Here is a 17,349-nt window from a genome sequence, read left to right as displayed (position 1 = left end):
TCTGGATTGACAGCTGATGCTTTTATTTTCACATGGTATGAGAATTAAAATGGTGTAACTGGTTTTGTTTCCTCTGATAAGCATGCGTGCTCTCATTTTCACACACATGAAAGCTGCTAGTATGTTTAAAAGACCTGAGGAAATGCAGCTGGATGACTTATTTTGAAATTGTGGTTTGAATGGCTTCAGTAGGTTTACCTCTTAAAACCACATTCCTGTTGGAGTTAGAGTTTGTTTTTTTGAAAGTAACGTTAGAGCACTCTGAACAGTAGTTCTGAGTGTTAATGGTTTGACCTGCTTCAGAATTAGCAGTGCTAGCTGTGCTTGCATATCATTTTCCTAGACCAGTTTATAATTTACATTTCATATTCCTTTGTCAGTATTAACATACCGATATTGAACGTGGGTATACATCAGAATTTTCCTGCTGAAGCTGCCAAAATAATTTTCTGCAAAACCACTTATTTGAACTTCATCTGCTTTAACAAACAACCCAGTGAAGTAGCCAGTTTTTACAATTGCACCATCCTGCCTCACCTGTAAAACGGTCCTGATGAGGAGCGAAGGGGGGGCAGGCATCCTGGCCCTGCTCTGATGCAGCCCTCGAGGCAGTTCTGTGGAAACTTCAACTTTACAGCTCTTCTTTTGGACAAAAGGGCTGTTTTGGTTGTTCCCTTGCCCCTAGGTGTGTTTCTGCCAGCTGGCTCTGATCTCCCTCCCATTGAAGGCCAATTTACTTTCTGGTGGGCGTCGCAGTATTGGTTTCAAAAAGGCATTTTGTTGTTGTGTAGATACGTGTTTGCTAGTCAAAAAAGGCAGTTCAGCACGGGCACTGTCAAACATGCAGTGCAAGGCAGCTCCACCATCGGCATCGGGAGGGAGGGCTGCCGCCGGGCTTCTGCAAGGGAGCAGGGCCCTGAGCCCATTCCCGCTGGCTGGCCACTGCGGGTGGTGACACAGCCCCGCCACGGCTGTCCAGCCTCCAGGTATGTGACCGAGGTGGAGGCGCCCTGGCCATGGGCCGTGGAGCCCAGCCTGCCCTTGGGTCGCGGGGCAAGGAAGGGCCCAGAGAGGCAGGCAGCAACCTGTTCTGCTGCTGCTGGAAACTGCATATGGACGTGTAACTTGGTACGGCAGCTTTCTCGGCACTGGCTGCCCCTGACGCAGCCTGTGGTCATGGAGCCGGTGTCCCAACTCCTGCCCTCAGCAGGTGACAGCAGAGCTAAAATCTTGACAACAGGCCTCTGGTGCCCAGCTTTACTCTTACAAACAGGGCGCTGATGATCGGGTTTTACTTCCAAATGATCCAAATAGACTTTTGAGTCCTGAGCGAGTTATTTGTGCAGAACTTCAAACCCCCAATTGAGATTACCTGCTTGAACGTTAAACACCGTTTCCAGTTAAAACAGTCTCAGCATCTCCTCTGGCTGCGGATGATACAGGAGCTGGGTGCACGCAGGACTGACTTTCAAGGTTACTGTGTCACCCAGTGAGCTGTTGCCTTAGTTTCCAGCTGATGGCACTTTACGTACAGGAGCAGCAAAGAACTGAACCGAGTACCGAGCGCCAGCTGTTCAGAAGGTAAGAAAAGACAAGAAGTCACAGTACATCTAACCTGGGAAAGCAGGGCTGGAGCTTCCCTTCAGGTGGCAGGCAACAAATCTACCTAATTAAAAATTTATTTTTTCATAATAGGAGAGCTCTTTGCAGCAAGCCTCACCATCAGAGGCTGCCATCACCACAAATGCTGGCAGCAAAGCCTGACTGAGGGGAACAGATGAACAGAGCCAAGGACTAACCAAGATGAGTTCAGTTTCTAGTACAAAAAACTATTGCAGGTTTAAGTAAAAATAAAAATAATCCCAGGCTTAGAGCTGGCATACTTTTTCTGAAACCCTTTGGTATTAGGGAAGGCTACTACAGAGCAGCTGGCCTGAGGGCAGCGTGGTAGTGCTTTGGTGCAACCAAGGACAATATTTGCATCCATTTATATTCATGTCACAGCATGGATTCTTAATAGCCTTCCTGCCAAACCTTGCTCAATAGTCCATTTGGGGAATGTATGGATCAACTTTATTTTTAAAAGTTTGACGTTGCACTCTGCAGTGGGAAAGTGATTGAAAAAGGTGTCCAGAGGAAAGTGCTATTTCCCGTATTCATTTTTCTATTGTTTCTGTGCCCTCTCGTCTGCTGTATCATCAAATTCGGCTACCGGCTCCAAAACTGTCACATTTTGTTCTACCTAATTGCCTATAATAAAGACTACAGAATAAAAATATACCTACTGCTTATGATACTTTGGCACTGAAGAGCTTGTTCTGTTGTATTGCCACGGTGGGAAATGCTGGATCAGAAGTACCAAACTTTATTTGAAAATTATGTGTATTTTCTTGGATCAACCGCTTTTCTGCAGACCTGCTTCCCCGAGGGCACTTCTTTTCAAAAGACCTTCCCGTTGAAAACAATTCCTTTGTAAAAACCTTTTGACAGCTATCATCTTGCTTACCTATTATCTTCAAATAATGCCGAAGGAGGCTGGGTCCGTCCCCGCTGCGCGGATGCTGGCTTTGGGGTTGGCCCGAGCGGAGCAATTGCCCTGCACCCCAAAGGAGTCACGCTGAGGCAGGATAACGTTCGGCCAGCTCCCGTTATCTCCCTTCTCAGTAAGGTGAAAATAGCAGCTGCTTCCTTACTTCCAGATATTTAATTTCATTAATTGCAGGTCTGACTTCTCGTGTATACGCAGCGTCCTCGCGGGTTTTGCTACGCGGGGACACTGATCGTGGCTTCACACGGACTTTCCGGGACTTGAGCAAGCGGGCGGTGAGGATTGGGAAGCACAAACTGTTTTCACATTCTGGCTCGAGCTGTGATTTTATTCTTCTGGATTTACCTGCACGGTTGTTATCCCATCCTGGGGGCGATGTTGGCTCAGAGGGGCCCCCACCCGCCTGCCCCCCTCCAGCTATTGCCCCTCGCCCAGTGCCCGCTATTAATCCGGAGCAGCCCTCCCCGCTGCAGATCTGCCGGGGCCGATAATCCCGTCGCAAGCTGTCCCTTCCACCCCCGGAGGGGCCTGAATTAGGTCAGCCGGCTTTACATTCGCGTTTTATTTACTTATCTACATTTTTGTTGCCGGGGGGGCGGCGTGCACAGCCTCCCCGGGCGGAGCCGGGCGGGGGCGGGAGCTCCGCAGCTTCAGCCGATGGCAGCGGCTGCCCGGCGGCGGGTGCCAGCGGCGGCCGGGCCATGGCGCGGAGCCGGGCGGCGTACGAGTACACGGAGGCGGAGGACAAGAGCATGCGGCTGGGCTTCCTGCTCATCGCCGCCGGGCTGCTCTCCCTGCTGGGCCTGGGCTGCTGCTGGCTGCGCCCGGCGCTGCAGGAGCGGGGCGGCGGCGGCTCCGCCAACTGCACGGTGCTGGCGGTGCGGCAGCTGGGCGAGCGGTTCGCCTGCACCTTCTCCTGCGGGGCCGCCTGCCGCGGCACGGCCCGGTACCCCTGCCTGCAGGTCCTGGTCCGCACCTCCCGCTCCGCCGCGCCCGCGCTGCTGCACGAGGACGAGCGGCAGCTCCGCTCCAACCCCAAGGTGAGACCCCCGGGGCGCGGCGGGGGGTCCCGGGGCCAAGCCCGCCCGCCCCCGCCGCCCCGCTGGGTGCCCTGCCACCTGCCCCTGGGACCCGCCGGTGGGCTCCGGGTCCCCTGCGCCGCCCTCTGCTCGGCTGCGGGCTTTGCTTGGAGGGGGGTGGGGGGTGAAGCCGCGGAGCACCCTTCCGAAACACCCGTGTGCTCTTACTCAGCAAGGAGCGTGTATGTAAGCGTGCTACACATGGTATGTGTAGCATATAGATGGTGTATATATATATAGTGTGTGTATATCTACACACACGGCATACAGTATAGTATAGCACTACTATATATATATATAACACCTTATATACATATATACACACCCCCTATATACAGATGTTTCCCGCTCAGCCCAAGCCCCTGGCCAACCCTCCCGTGGGAGCGGAGCCCCGGGCAGCCCGAGCACGGAGCAGCGGGGAGCAGCGGGGTACCTCTGCCGCTGGCCCCCGTTCCGCCCCACCAGCAGCCCCGGGACACCCGTGAGCAGCCAGGGAGAAGCTCCTGCTACGGGCAAGGAGGTCTGTCTGCCCCAGCGGTGACCGATGCTGTTGTGCTGCGTGTCCCGGAGGGTGAGGGGCTTCCCAGAGCAGCCCCCTGAAGTGCGAGGAGAAATTTCAATGGGGGGCTGGGCAGCGGGCTGGGCTGAAACAGAAATTTCCTCGGTGCTGTTTTGATTCTTAAACTTCTCCACACAAAACTGAAGGGAAGCATCTTTCAAGTTGTGTCTCCTGGCAAACTAGGATAGTCTGAAGGCAACGTGTGACTTGTGCTTTTTCTTTCTTTAAAGGCAGTTATTTTGCCTTCTCCTTTTTCTTTTCGTGCTGAGTGAAGATCACCCTGCCAGCATGCTGCTTGAGTGGAGCAGATTTCGTTCAGTAATTCCCAGAAAATAAAAAATGTGGCAGAACGCTCCCCTTCCCCCTGAAACAGCCTGAAATTGGGAGTGTATTGGAGAAGCAGATTTTGCCTCTTCGACCAAAACATGGATGTAGCGCAGCGCCAAGGGTCGTGCTAAGCATGATGCAGGTGTCTGTGTGCAGGGGCTGGGGAGCAGACTTGTGTCTCCAGTTTGGGATGTGCAGCCTCACATCTCCATGTAGTTACACTGGCAGGGCTCTCTGTCCCTTGGAAGGTGGATGAAGTTGCAAGCTCAGGTTTAGGGGGTTGGTTTTTTCCCCTTGGAGGCTTGTGGGCTCGGAAGGGTGGTCAGGGCAAAAATCAACAGAGCAAGAAGCAGGACGGTAAGTCTGACAGGATCTGGATTAAATTGTTGGCGCTACTCAGAACTGATGAGTGATGAAGCTGTGGTGCTGGATGGCGCCTGACAGTGAAGCAGATGAAAGGTTGGCCTGTGAAGGACCTTTGCAATCTTTTCCTTTCCCTGGGGGTGCTGCTGCCAGACTCCCCGTGGAGGGTGCCGTGGTTACAGAGATGTGCACCATGAGCACCCCAGCTCTCTGAGCACCAGGGCTGCCCTAAACTTCTCTCCATCTTCAGGCAGGCAGGGGAAAGTTGGTGAAATGCAGGAGAAAAGCCACCCTGTTGACATGGGGCAAGGATGCCGTGTTGTCACAGAGGGTGCGTTGTGGCTGTCCCCGAGCACAGCCCCATGGCCCTGTTGTGGCCGCCTCCAGCAGGGGTGGGAGGTGGGTGGTGAGCTGTGCCACCAGCGTGCCTGGGCTCAGCAGCTCTTGCAGCATCCTCGGTTTCAGCAGAAGCTTTCAAACTGGGCTGTGACCGCAAGGTCTCTCTGAGTAGTTGGGGTGTTTTGTTTTGTTTTTACTTGATCCCATCTTCTGCCTTTCTGGAAGTCTGGTGGGAAGAGGAGAATTGCACCTGCCCAGGGGCTGGATTGCAGTTTCTTCAATGCCTGTAATTTCAGAAGCAATGCCTGTAAATGTCACTCAGAAGCCTATTTTTATTTAACAATTAATAACGAAACACAAGGCTGTGTGTTGGCAGTGCATGGTACTTGCATACTCTTACAAATATAGTCCGTTTTCTTTAACTTGCACCTTGCATGTCTAGGTGTGTGCGGTTTACTCTGGGCTATTGATTGCTGAGGATTAAATCTGATTTACCAGATGAGACCAAGCAGAAAGGATGTATTTTTTGATGTAACGGCATTCTCTGGTAGTAATTGAATTTAACTAAGTGGAAAACAACATAGAAAAAAAACGCACTCCAATTATTTTCCTTAACTTAAGAAGCTTATATAAAAACAATATAAAATAAGAAGAAAAGTTGTTTAGGTTGCATTAGGAAAACATTCTCTTATAAGGGAATGAAGTATGCGTAACTGTCACTTTGGTTTTCCCTTTTGTCCCTAGTTTAATGTCTGTGAAGCTGAGCAGTTATACTTTCCTTTTAATTTTTGTCCTAAAGTCTCACTGTCTTTAAAAGCTTCCGGGATTTTGTACTGAAGTAGATTAGTTGTAGCGATAGAGTGGGAATCTGCTGAATGTAATGCTTGGGATCCGGTATGTATTTATGAATGAACACTCAGGGAGCTGTTTAACCCTTCCCATTTCCATCGCCTTCTTGCAGCGTGCTCGCTTGTGTTCATGCAATTAGGCATGCAACATGCTAATCAGTTCCAACTAACTAGAAGAAAAAAAAAAAAAAAAAAGACCAATTTTGTTTTGAACAGTCTTGACATTTTACATTCTGTTTAGCTGCTTCTCTTTGTAGGGTAGCAATTTTTCCGGGTAAATCGATAGTGCAGAAAAGGCATAGTTCAGGCTTCTTAAAACATGCAACAATACTGAATCAGTTGGCAGCTTCACTCCACCCCAAAAATCCCCAGGTGTATGAGACTAAAAATCTGCTTTCTGCAACAGAGTGGGTTGGTACATGAACACATAAGCAGCTACGAATCCATCTGTTCTAGCCAGGTCTAGCTGCAGGGAAAAGAAATTTTATTCTTTTTTTCTCTCTTGCTTCCTAAGATAATCACATCATGATACAGCCCAGGATTCATTTTAGCTCTTAAAAGATTATATAGCTGGGTCAGAGTTAATCCAGAAATGTATATATAAAGCACTGGGCATGATTACATTTGTGTTCAGTCTGAGTGATTTGTGGATTTTTTTTTTCTTTAATTGTTGTCTCAGAGGAAGAAATTCCAGCAGTGACAGTAGCCTTTCTTCAGCTGCTTTGATAGCAATGATAATCTCTGAGATAAGGCTTAAGGGGGATTAAATCCAAAGTCAATTTGTCACTATCATTCTGGCCATCAAGTACGTTGGTGGTGTAGTCAGTGCTGGGACCTGGCTGTAGGTTTGGTTGGGCAAAACTGCAGGGGAGTATGTCAGCTGCTAAAAAGATTTGCTTTCTGGCTTTTTAGGCTTTTCCTTTTCTATGCTTGAAGTTAAGCATAGGGCTGGGAGAATTTGCTTACCGTTTTGTTGAAGAAACTTTCAGGGGAGTGACTGGTGAGCCTGACGTTAGCAGCTGTGCAGCAGGACCTGGTTCTCCCCATCCCTGTGGCAGGCAGGGGAGCAGAGCAGCCAGCCGCTGCTCCTTGTCTGTGCTCTGCATCCGTGTGTGCTCCTGTCGTGCTTCTTTCTGTAGCTGCTTGGCCTGACAAGATGATGTACAGTTATCTCTTCTTACAGGTCCACCTGTAAATGGAATTGGGTTTGGGGTTTGGACTCTCTTAAATATGACCCGTGACAGAGGAGGCTGCATAACAAAATACGCCCGACCCTGCAATGATTTTGGGAGGGTCTGGTGCATCTGATGAAGCATCAGATCTGTGTTTGGGCTGGTGCCCGTGAAGGGCAAACTCCACAGATGCTGTCTAGCGATTCCTCTGGAAGCAGCCCCAGGTACTGCGGATAAACCCCACTGCCCTCCCATCTCACCTGGGGCAGCCCTCACTGCCGCGAGCCTCCGTGAGGGCTTGTGGCTTTGGTCACTCCTGATGGGTGTCTGTGCTGATGGATGCGGGTGAAAACCAGATGCCACGCTCAGGCCCAACTCCCTTGGTACAGTCACCTGGGAGGCGGGTATTTTTTATTACTAGTGGAGTGAGTCCTCCTGCTCGTCCTCTGCCACAGAGGAATGGTCATGGCAGCGCTTCCTCCCCTCCAGGTCATGAAGTTAACCCAGTAAGGTGTGGAGATGCTCACACACAAAGTTAGGAGAAGCTCATACAGTGCTTGGTGTGGTGGGTGGGACATCAGGTGCCCACCAAAGTCGCTCTGTCATTCCCCTCCTCAGCTGGATAGAGGAGAGAAAATATAATGAAAGGCTCGTGGGTCGGGATAAGGGCAGGGAGAGATCGCTCACCAGTTACTATCATGGGCAAAACAGACTCGGCTTGGGGAAATTAATTTATTGCCAACCAAATCAGAGAAAGGTAATGAGAAATAAAACCAAATCTTAAAACACTTTCCCCCCACCTCTCTCTTCTTCCTGCTTTTAACTTCAGTCCCCATCTCTCTCCCCGCTCCCCTCCCCGCAGCGGTGCAGAGGACGGGCAGCGGGGGCTGCGGTCGGTCCATCCCACGCTGTCTCTGCTGCTCCTTCCTCCGCAGGGGGAGGCTCCTCACACTCTGCCCCTGCCCCAGCCTGGGCTCCCTCCCACGGGGCGCAGCCCTTCAGGCACAGGCTGCTCCAGCCTGGGTCCCCCGCGGGGTCACCAGCCCGGCCAGCAAACCTGCCCCAGCCGGGGCTCCTCTGCCCACGGGGCCACAGGTCCTGCCAGGAGCCGGCTCCAGCCTGGGCTTCCCACGGGTCACAGCCCCCTCTGGGCATCCACCTGCTCCGGCGTGGGGTCCTCCAGGGGCTGCACATGGGGATCTGCTGCACCATGGAGCTCCATGGCTGAGGGGCACAGCCTGCCCCACCACGGGCTTCACCGTGGGCTGTGGGAATCTCTGCTCCAGCGCCTGGAGCCCCTCCTGCCCCTTCTGCACTGACCTGGGTGTCCGACGCGGGGAGAGTTGCTGCTCTCACATAGTGTCACTCTCTCTTCTGGCTGCTGTTGCACAGCAGTTTTTTCCCTCTCTTAAATACATTATTGCAGAGGCACTACCGCCATTGGTGATGAGCTCAGCCTTGGCCAGCAGCAGGTCCGTCTGGGAACTGGCTGGCATGGATTCTGTCTGACATAGGGGAAGCTTGTAGCAGCTTCTTACAGAAGCCACCCCTGAACCCCCCTACCCTGCTACCAAAACCTGGCCATGCAAATGCAATATGCTTGGAGATGGGGAGTCAGAAATTGTTGGCTTAGTGGTGCATTGTACTTTTGCAATGACACTTATCTAGAGCGTCCTTTCCACTCCTTCAGTTCATCACAAGCTTCCCAGCCTGCGTGGCACACAACGTGGGAGCTCTCTGCTGTGCTAAGCAAATGGCATGTGCTGTGTCCCAAAGTTCACCAGCAGCCAGGAGGATATTCTTTCCAAGCTGCTTGGAGACTGAGGCTAGAGACTTGCTTCTTAGTACCATCAGTCTGTCTTTTGACAGGCTGACTTCTACTTTGGGCCCAAATGTCTGTTTGTGTTTGGGACTTTCTTCATCTTATCTTGTAGACAGTGTCTTCCAGGCTTGAGACAGCCTGCCTCAGAGCCTACCTAGTCTGGCTTCTTTTTCATAAAATTGTGACTGAATTAGGCAAGGATTAGTCTTTGAAAAGCATGAATTGCAATCTGGAAGATAAAGCATGGTTAAGAGTTCATGACTGTGTCCCTTCTCCATGATATGGAAGAATATCTGCTCTGATAAAGTGTTCAGAAGGACTGGGAATCTTCCCGGGCATCTGCAGAGACACTGGAGTGGGAGAATCCAGCAGCAAGCACAGGTACAAATCTTATAAAACCTTGGTGTAAAGGTATATTAGGTGCTTGCTGACATTTTTACTGAATTAAATCCTGAATCATCTATTTAAACACTGGCTTTGATTGAAGGGGGTATATTATTAGCCTGATACTGATTTTGAGCTGTGTAATTGAGACTGTATTTGAATTGCATAATAATTTTATCGTTGCTATGAAATAGTGTAGGAGGTGTGGTTATGGCATCATGTGCCAATGGATCCACTGAAAAGGCCTCTGCTTCATTAGATTTATTCTGAATGTCTAATCTTAAGTGTTATTCTCCAACTTTATTGTAACTTGTTTAAGGAAAAAACATCAAATAGATATGGAGTGGGACATTTCCACTGAAAACGGATGTTGTTGCGTGAGCTACAATTGAGCTCAAGGCGTCCTAGCTTCCTTTCAAACACTTAGCATTTGTTTATGTTTTGATGGTAGGATTTCATGCCGTGCCTTGTGGGGGAGGACTCCGGAATTAACCTTTCAGAAACCGCCTGTTGCCAAAGCCGGAGGTAGTTTCAGGTTCATCCACCAACTCACAGCAGCAAAAGCTGCTGGGTTATGATTCCCTTTTATCTGTCTGCTGACTGCTTTGGAGGGCGATACATTTGATCACACAGTCACCAAGAAGTGTGGCTGGGAGGCTGAGAAAAGCAAGATCCACCACCTTTGTGGATCAGAAGGGGCCAAAATGAATGTCAGGTTGGTGGGAACTGTGCTGGCATTCTTGGGGGGCAAACAACCTGTGGTGTTTGTGCAGCAGATTATAAATTCACATTGGAGTTGGACCTTGGGTGTTCACTGTGGCTCAAGGCCTTCATCACATTGAGAAGATGTTTCAGGGCGGCCCTTGGGATTCATATGATGATGATTTTGTCTTGGGCAGGGACCACTCCTCTCTTCAAGACTGTTAATCCTTGACAGGCTTAAGCAATGAGTTCCCAGGGATTTATGGCAAGCCTCTGGGTGTCTCCGGTATGTTTTCCAGATGAAGATAAAGAGGAAGAGATGGAAATGAATCCCACATGTTTTCTGTCAGCTGTTGCTGGGATTACTTGTGCGAAGAGGGCTGTGAAATTTGAGTTACGGAGAACATATTCTCTGCTGTCCCCAGCTTCCAGGTGTCCCTCTCTTAGGCACTGGCTGTATTCCCATACACTGTTTTGTCTTGGCATGGGGAAAGACAGATGTGTTGATCAGGGAGGCTGTCTGTGGGGCCCTTTACATCTTCCAAACCAAGCAAAATCCCTGCCCTGAAAACCTCCACTGTTAATAGCTTCATATTGAGCTAAAAGTGTGGGGGCTGATTTCAGAAATTGTGAAGTCCTCTGTGACAGAACTGTCCTTGGAGACTGTCGTGGCTTGCTACTTGTCAGTTTAGATGGACATCTTGGACATCTCTTGGAGAAAGAGATCTCTGCAGTTGTTTCTAAGCCTGAAACTCAGGATGGGGATAAACAATGGTTCTCCAAGTTGTGAACTTTGTGAAGGATTCACATAATACTTGGGGGAGGTGGAAGGTCTCTGAAGGATCTGGAGAAAGTTTGGCCAGCAGAGGAGTGGTGGGGTGGTCACACTTTCGTAGCAGAGGACAGAAGTAGGTTCAGTCATGAGGAAGAAACAGTTCAGAGAAGAGAGGGAAACTGTATTGGAGCCGGTACCACAGGAAAAGGAGTTTTCAAGATTGCTGGGGAAATTTAGGCAGAAGAGGAATATATGTTGGTACTTAGTTGTGCCAACCAGTTCTGCATTTTGTGTTCTGGCTGAACAGTGGATGGTTTCGGGGACTCTGAGTAAAGCCTGTTTACTTCTATCCTCTTGTATACCTGTGTTGCAAAAGCATACCTAAAAGTTGGGGGCTTGGGGAAGAGCAGGGTGTAGATTACAGTCAGACGTAGGCAGTGAGTGTACTCACAACTCATGTTGTGATCATATGTGGGAATCCTTTTAGGGGTTTCCCATGCCCTGCACCTCCTGTTTCCTCATCTTACCTAAGTAGGAGTCTTTTAACTAACTTCACAGTCATTTTTTTCTGCTTGCAGCTCCCAGTTTTAAAGAAATTAAATATCTGTGCATGCACCTGAAGCCTTGCTGTCCATGTGTCAAGGGTGAAAAACCTTTATGTTATCCAAGGATCAGTTAAGCTGTGTTACTCAGTTTGGTTCAACATCTCCTGTAATGATCTCCCATACGGATGCCTGGTAACAATAGGAGGGGCTGGGCTTGGACGCTGAGATCCTGATACTGCCAACACTGGATCCAGTGGACTATTTGTTGGTTTGGTTTTTTTTTTGTTTAACTCCCTGTGGCTAGGAGGGAGGGGTGATGTGTCAAAGTCAAGACTTGGAAACGAAGTATGTGCATTGTGTGTGACCCAGAGCAGTCTCTGAAAGCCCAGTCCCTTGCACCAAGCTAGGGGAGAAGTTTCCCTTGATGTCTTTGGGCTTTGAAGCAGATGTCTGAGGGTGAGATCTGCAGATAGCTCAGCTGCACACTCAACTCTTGTTGACTTCTGTGTAGCAGAACCAGATGCTGAACCTTTCTGCTGAAGTGGGGCTTGGAACTTTCTGTGCTTGTTTCCCCGTGTTGGTGTTGTAACAGTGGAAAGATACTTGTCTTCTGCCAATGGTTATACCATCATCTGGGAAAGCTTGCAGGAACGTTTTGGTTATTTGTTAGCATCAGGCCTAAACAAAACCTGTGATTATGTGCCTCATTCAAAATAGGAAGTAATTCAAATCCAATCCATGCAGCTAGCTAGGAATATGTCAAAATGAAACAACCAGTTTTACATTCATCATGCAAAACCCCAAGGTCTTACGTGGCAGGTTGATTTGATAATGGAACCAAACATGGTAAAGCCCTTATTTTGTTTCTGAATGCTGGCTTATTCTTTTCCAGTACCTGCAGGGAGTAATTAACAATTGAAGTAAAGTTCAGCAAACTTTTGGGTTTTGTTTCTCTGAACTTGTACTTACTATTCTTTTCCCCTTTCTGTCACATTGGTTATATGAGGAAAATACAGAGGAAGTGATGCCCTGCCTTCTTGAGCGTAGAAGTAACTCTGTTTTGCAATGTGTGTTGGCAGTGTTCGTACATCCCTCCCTGCGCAAGAGATGATCAGGAGAACTCTGAGAACGTCACATACAAGCAGAAATACTGGAAAGAGAAAGTGGGTTCACAACCATTTACATGCTATTTTAACCAGCACTTGAGGTGAGTAATCTAAGTTTGCATAGGCAGAAGTGTTTATGCATCTGTTTAACAGCTGTCCATTGGTTGTGTTTGAAAATACATGTACATGTATACATATATTTATATGTATACACATATATATGAACAAACCCCCATATAGTCATGGGGTTTACCACACTGTGTTTAGTGGTGAACTTTGCGAGAAAATTCTATTGATTAAAAGCTACATAGAAAGCAGAGAAGTGTTTTTACCACTTGAAGCAAAAATACAAAACTCTGAGGAAAGTTTCCCTCCAAACATGACATTTTATGGTAAAGCATCCTGGCTTTTAACTCTCAGACAGAAAATTTCTGTCTTGGATATTAATGTTCCTTCCCTCCATGAAAGAGAAATTCTACTGTGCTCATGAGGGGCTGGAAGAAAAGGGGAGATCAGTAAATAGTATAAACCAGCTCAGGAGTTGTGTTCACAGAGGGTTAATAAATCAGATACGTGTAATAAATGCTCACAGAACTGTCAGTTTTTATACATGCTTGCAGAGTAGAAAGCTGTAACTTAAAGTATCTCCTCTTCTGTTTCAATTCTTACTTTTACTGCCAATGTTGATGTGACTTACATGTGTGTAAGGATGATGTGTGGTTTCCGTCCATCAGTAACTGGGAAGGGGAGGGATTCTTTTTGCCTCTCTCTTTCTGACAATGATGTGCTGGGAAGTAAAAGGTGATGTGGTGGCAGCACCTTACTGTTACACAGTATGCAGGGTCGCTGGGACAACTTGGGACAACAGCAATAATTAGGATGATAGGTCCATGTAGACAGGGAGGCAGAAAGAGAATATTTAAAATCTCCAGATCAGCCAAGGTTTTATGGGGTTTAGACTCCAATTCTGGAGGCATATGACACTTCCTTAATTTGATCAGAGGAGTGATTTTAGTAGAGCTGGGGAGAGTGTTCTTGGCTGCTAAGTTAAGCACTCAAGTATCTGTCACATCAGGGACTAAAGGAGGTGGTTGCTTGGCCCCACCAGCACTTGCAAGTTAAACAGATGAGGGAGACCTCAGTGGGAATAGCTTGGGGCTTGCAGGTGCAATTCAGGGCTCAGTGTGGGAGTGTTGGCATCAGATATTTAAGTTTATTAAGACACACAAGAGGAAAACAGATGCCAGTGTGTGCTAGGACCTTAAAGGAACCAGGGAGCTGGAGCAGGGTGGCAGGTAGAGAGATGCCTGACTCTCCTGTGTGTGGTTCGCTGAGTGCCTTGGGGCCTCCAGGTTTGCCCTAGGCTGGTTATGATTGTTCCCCCTCCTTGGAGAGACTGCAGACCTAGTCAGTGTGCCCAGGATGACAGTCTCTTGTCTTCCGTTAACTCTTTGCAGAGGGAAACCCCCAATGCTTTGTAGCAAAACCTGGTTGTTTCTTATAGTGGGGAAACAAGCACTGTCTACAGTATGCAGAGATTAAAATCTAGGGCATCTTGTGTGGTGACATCAGACCTGGCAGGGACCTTCTTTGGGGCTGATTTGGCCCACAGGCTGTCAGTGCTTGGGTCTGCTAACCAGCTGAGTGATGATTTGGGCTTTTCCTGGCAGGTGCTATGTTCCCTGCGGTGCTGAGACATGGGACCTGCAGCAGCTGCTGCCTGAGTGAGCAGGAGAGTCAGAAACATGGGATCTTCTACAGGAGATGTCACGGCTAGGATTCATGTGAGCTTGGTGTGGGCAAGATGCTGTGAAAGTTTTTATAGTCAGTGGAGAGAAATAAGGGCCTTTCAACTTGCCCAGAAATAAATGCCTAATACAGCTTGGATGCTCAGAGATGTTCATTTCTCTGCTGTAAGGGAGCTTAGGGTGATCTGCTTGGGTGTAGGCACCTAGGTGGTAGGTGTCCAGAGCTAGGTGAGCTGGTTCTCACATCACATCTGTGGGTGAAGGAAAGGCAGAAATTTTCTGAGGCTGCATACTGCCTAGGGTCTGCCGTTTATGCAGGTTGACACTGAGGAATTGTGCAGCACTCAGGCAAGGTTTTTTCCTTATAGTTGCTGCATCCTGTACTGTTAAATGTTCTTGCCAAATGTAACGGCTGCCTTGAAATGCTGACTTTTGCTGATCATACAACAATTTATGTACAGCAGAAGAGAGGCTTGCTGCCAGAGATACTTGAAGATAGTCTAAGCTGAAATGTGTACACCATCTATTTTCCTCTGGAGATAGGATTGAGCTTTGAGGAAAGTTTTGCTGACAAGGTACGTGCTTGCTTAGGTATACTTTTAGAGCTACGATGACTAAACAGCTTGTGAAGCACTAAAAAAACATACAAACTGAGGGAAAAATCTGTTCACTTCAAAATAGAAGGGTACATATTTTCTGTCAGTATTTTTTTAACTATGTGGGTGAGCTAACTCTTCTTTGTCTCTATAAAACATATAGTGGTAGGTTCCTTAGAGAGAGCAGTATTTGCAATATTAATATTCTCTCTTTTGAAGTGGCAGAATAAAATTCTAGGTAAATATCTCGGCAATGCATGAACGTTGTCTCCTCTTTATCAAACTTAATTTAGCATCATTCTCAGAACTGCTGCTGCGTGCAGAGTGCACTGTTAGGTAGCACCTCCCTTCAGTTTGGCGGGGCACATTTCAACAGGCTGCTTTGAAAAGAAGAAAGTTATGTCATTTGTGTAGTCCAAAGATATACAAAAGAGATGAGAAGCAGACTTGGCAACTTCAATCATTCCTGATTAATATAAATAGAGAGGCCCAGCACAACTACCTGTCAGATATTTACCTTTGGGAACCAAAGCACGGCTTAGCTTGGAGCTCAGCACCTTACTGAAAAGTGAGGTTTTGTTTTGCCACTGTAGGCATTTCCCTTTAGTGTCCCGCTCTTCTCTGGCCAGCTTTGGGCCAATTGGTGCATGCTGTATGGGAAAGATGCTTTTTCAGACCTCTGGTGAAGGTGTCTGTCTGTTGGCATGATGATACTCTGGTCTGAAGGGAGCCCTGCCCAGCAGAAACCATCCCCCAGTGTTTCAGAGCACAAAATAAAGGACAAATTCAGATGAGGTTCTCAGGCTGTTGCCAAAGGTTTGAGAAGGCACTGAGCTCTAGTTCTTCAGTGTTCTGGATCTCATGCTGAGTGTCTCAGGATGTCTGTAGTCATGACCACATGCAAACAAGGGTCACAGCTACATGCCTAAAGTGGAAGGCCTGCAGGAATGGGTGGGAAGGGGGAGATCCTGTCACTTTATTTCTTCATGTCCCTGCTCTCATTGACATCAATAATAAGAATGAAAAGAGAGAAACCAAGATCTCCATCAGCTCAGACCCGTCAGTCTCATGCCGTGCAGAGACAGGCAGAGAAACATACATCAAGTATTTCTTATTAGTGGCTTATTTATGTGGCATTATTGCTTTTTAGCTCTGGGTTCCTCCAGTACAGCAACAATGCTCTGTGGTCCCTCTGCCACAAGCACAGCAGATGAACCAGCTACGTTTTATACTTCTCTGTGTTTGCTGCAGGATGCTGCACACAAATTAACCTGAGATTTAAAGAGCAAACACTGCCTAGCAATTAGCAACCGCCTGTGAGGTGTTTGGGTTCCCTGCAGGCCATTTATCTGGAAAGAATTATCTGCAGGCAGTAGGACTGCTCTTTCTTAAATGGTGGAACAGAAACCTCGGTTTGCTCTGGTATTTCACAAAGTTTTCTAAATTCCCTCCAGTCAGAAGATGCTGCTGCTATTCCTTATCCTTTCTTTTACTCTATCACGTGTGGAGGAGTGCTTGGGCCTGGGAGGGAAAGGACTTTACTATTGGTAAGACATAGCACTGCCTCTGTGTGCAGCCACCCAGCTGAGGATCTCTGTCTTGCAACAATAGGGGGAAAAAATACCCATGAGTGCTTGTCATCGTGATGTGAATAATTGTGGGCAAAATAAGTGTATGCAGATTGCAAACATCTTTAAATCCAGATTGTTTGAATATAAAAAAATATTTGTAAGGTTTTCCTGTCCTGTGCCTCTGTCTCTGTCAGCTTCCACTGTGTCACATAAATTACATGGTGTGATGCATAAATGATGACTGAAATGTTTACATGCCTGTAACTTTTTGGTTCTGCATGACTTTTTGATGATCCTTGCGCCTAAGTTCTTCCCGTGATGTTTGGTAATTGCTTCAAAGTCTCTGATGGAGGCCTTTGTCCAGCATCTGTTTGAACTGCTTGGCAGCACCTAACAGGGACGAGTTGCATAACGCAACAACTAATCCAGTTACTCCTGGTCAGAGCCCCACGAGGCTCCAGCCTCGAGCTCAAAGTCCTGCTAAAAATAAGTACTGGTCTCACCTTTTAGCAGTGAAAACAAAATTCCTCCCTCCTTGTCCAGTGAAAGGGAAAGGTGTGCTTCCAGAGACTTCTTTAGGGCTTTTTTTTTTTTAGTTTGTTCATTCTTCCTTCACCCTGGGGCTGCTGCTGGGCGGCGGTGGTGTTGCACAGTGGCCGTCGCTGCTTGCAGCAGAACCAGGTCTCAATAACTGAGCAGGGCATGAAAGTATTCAGGTTTTTTCCCCCCTTTTGTCCCACTAGATCTCTCTCTGTCCCCTGCCACTGCTTTGTGCACTGATGTTAGGAGTTTGGGTGCATCCTTTTGACAGGCTCTGCATTTACCAGAGAGCTAAATAGCAGCATCACCAGAAACAAGAGATGGT

At 48.0% G+C, this 17,349-nt stretch overlaps 1 protein-coding gene across 2 annotated transcripts in view; it reads left to right on the top strand.

The window, feature by feature from the left end:
- Window positions 1-2,685: 2,685 nt before the first annotated feature.
- KCNMB4 (potassium calcium-activated channel subfamily M regulatory beta subunit 4) overlaps window positions 2,686-17,349 on the top strand; it is a 28,501-nt gene continuing 13,837 nt past the window's right edge. Inside the window, exons 1-2 of one of the 2 annotated variants that reach the window (XR_008747692.1) lie at window positions 2,686-3,588; window positions 12,543-12,670. Coding sequence is in view for 1 of the 2 variants with exons in the window: in XM_055807377.1 (XP_055663352.1) it covers window positions 3,250-3,588; window positions 12,543-12,670 (467 nt within the window). In the remaining variant the exon portion in view is untranslated. The remainder of the gene's footprint in view (window positions 3,589-12,542; window positions 12,671-17,349) is intronic. The other variant, XM_055807377.1, reaches the window with a different exon arrangement.

This window comes from Falco peregrinus, chromosome 6 (genome assembly GCF_023634155.1).
Source record: "Falco peregrinus isolate bFalPer1 chromosome 6, bFalPer1.pri, whole genome shotgun sequence".
Taxonomy (NCBI): domain Eukaryota; kingdom Metazoa; phylum Chordata; class Aves; order Falconiformes; family Falconidae; genus Falco; species Falco peregrinus.
Note: the sequence above shows the minus strand (reverse complement) of the source record. Positions and strands in the feature narration are given on the sequence as shown.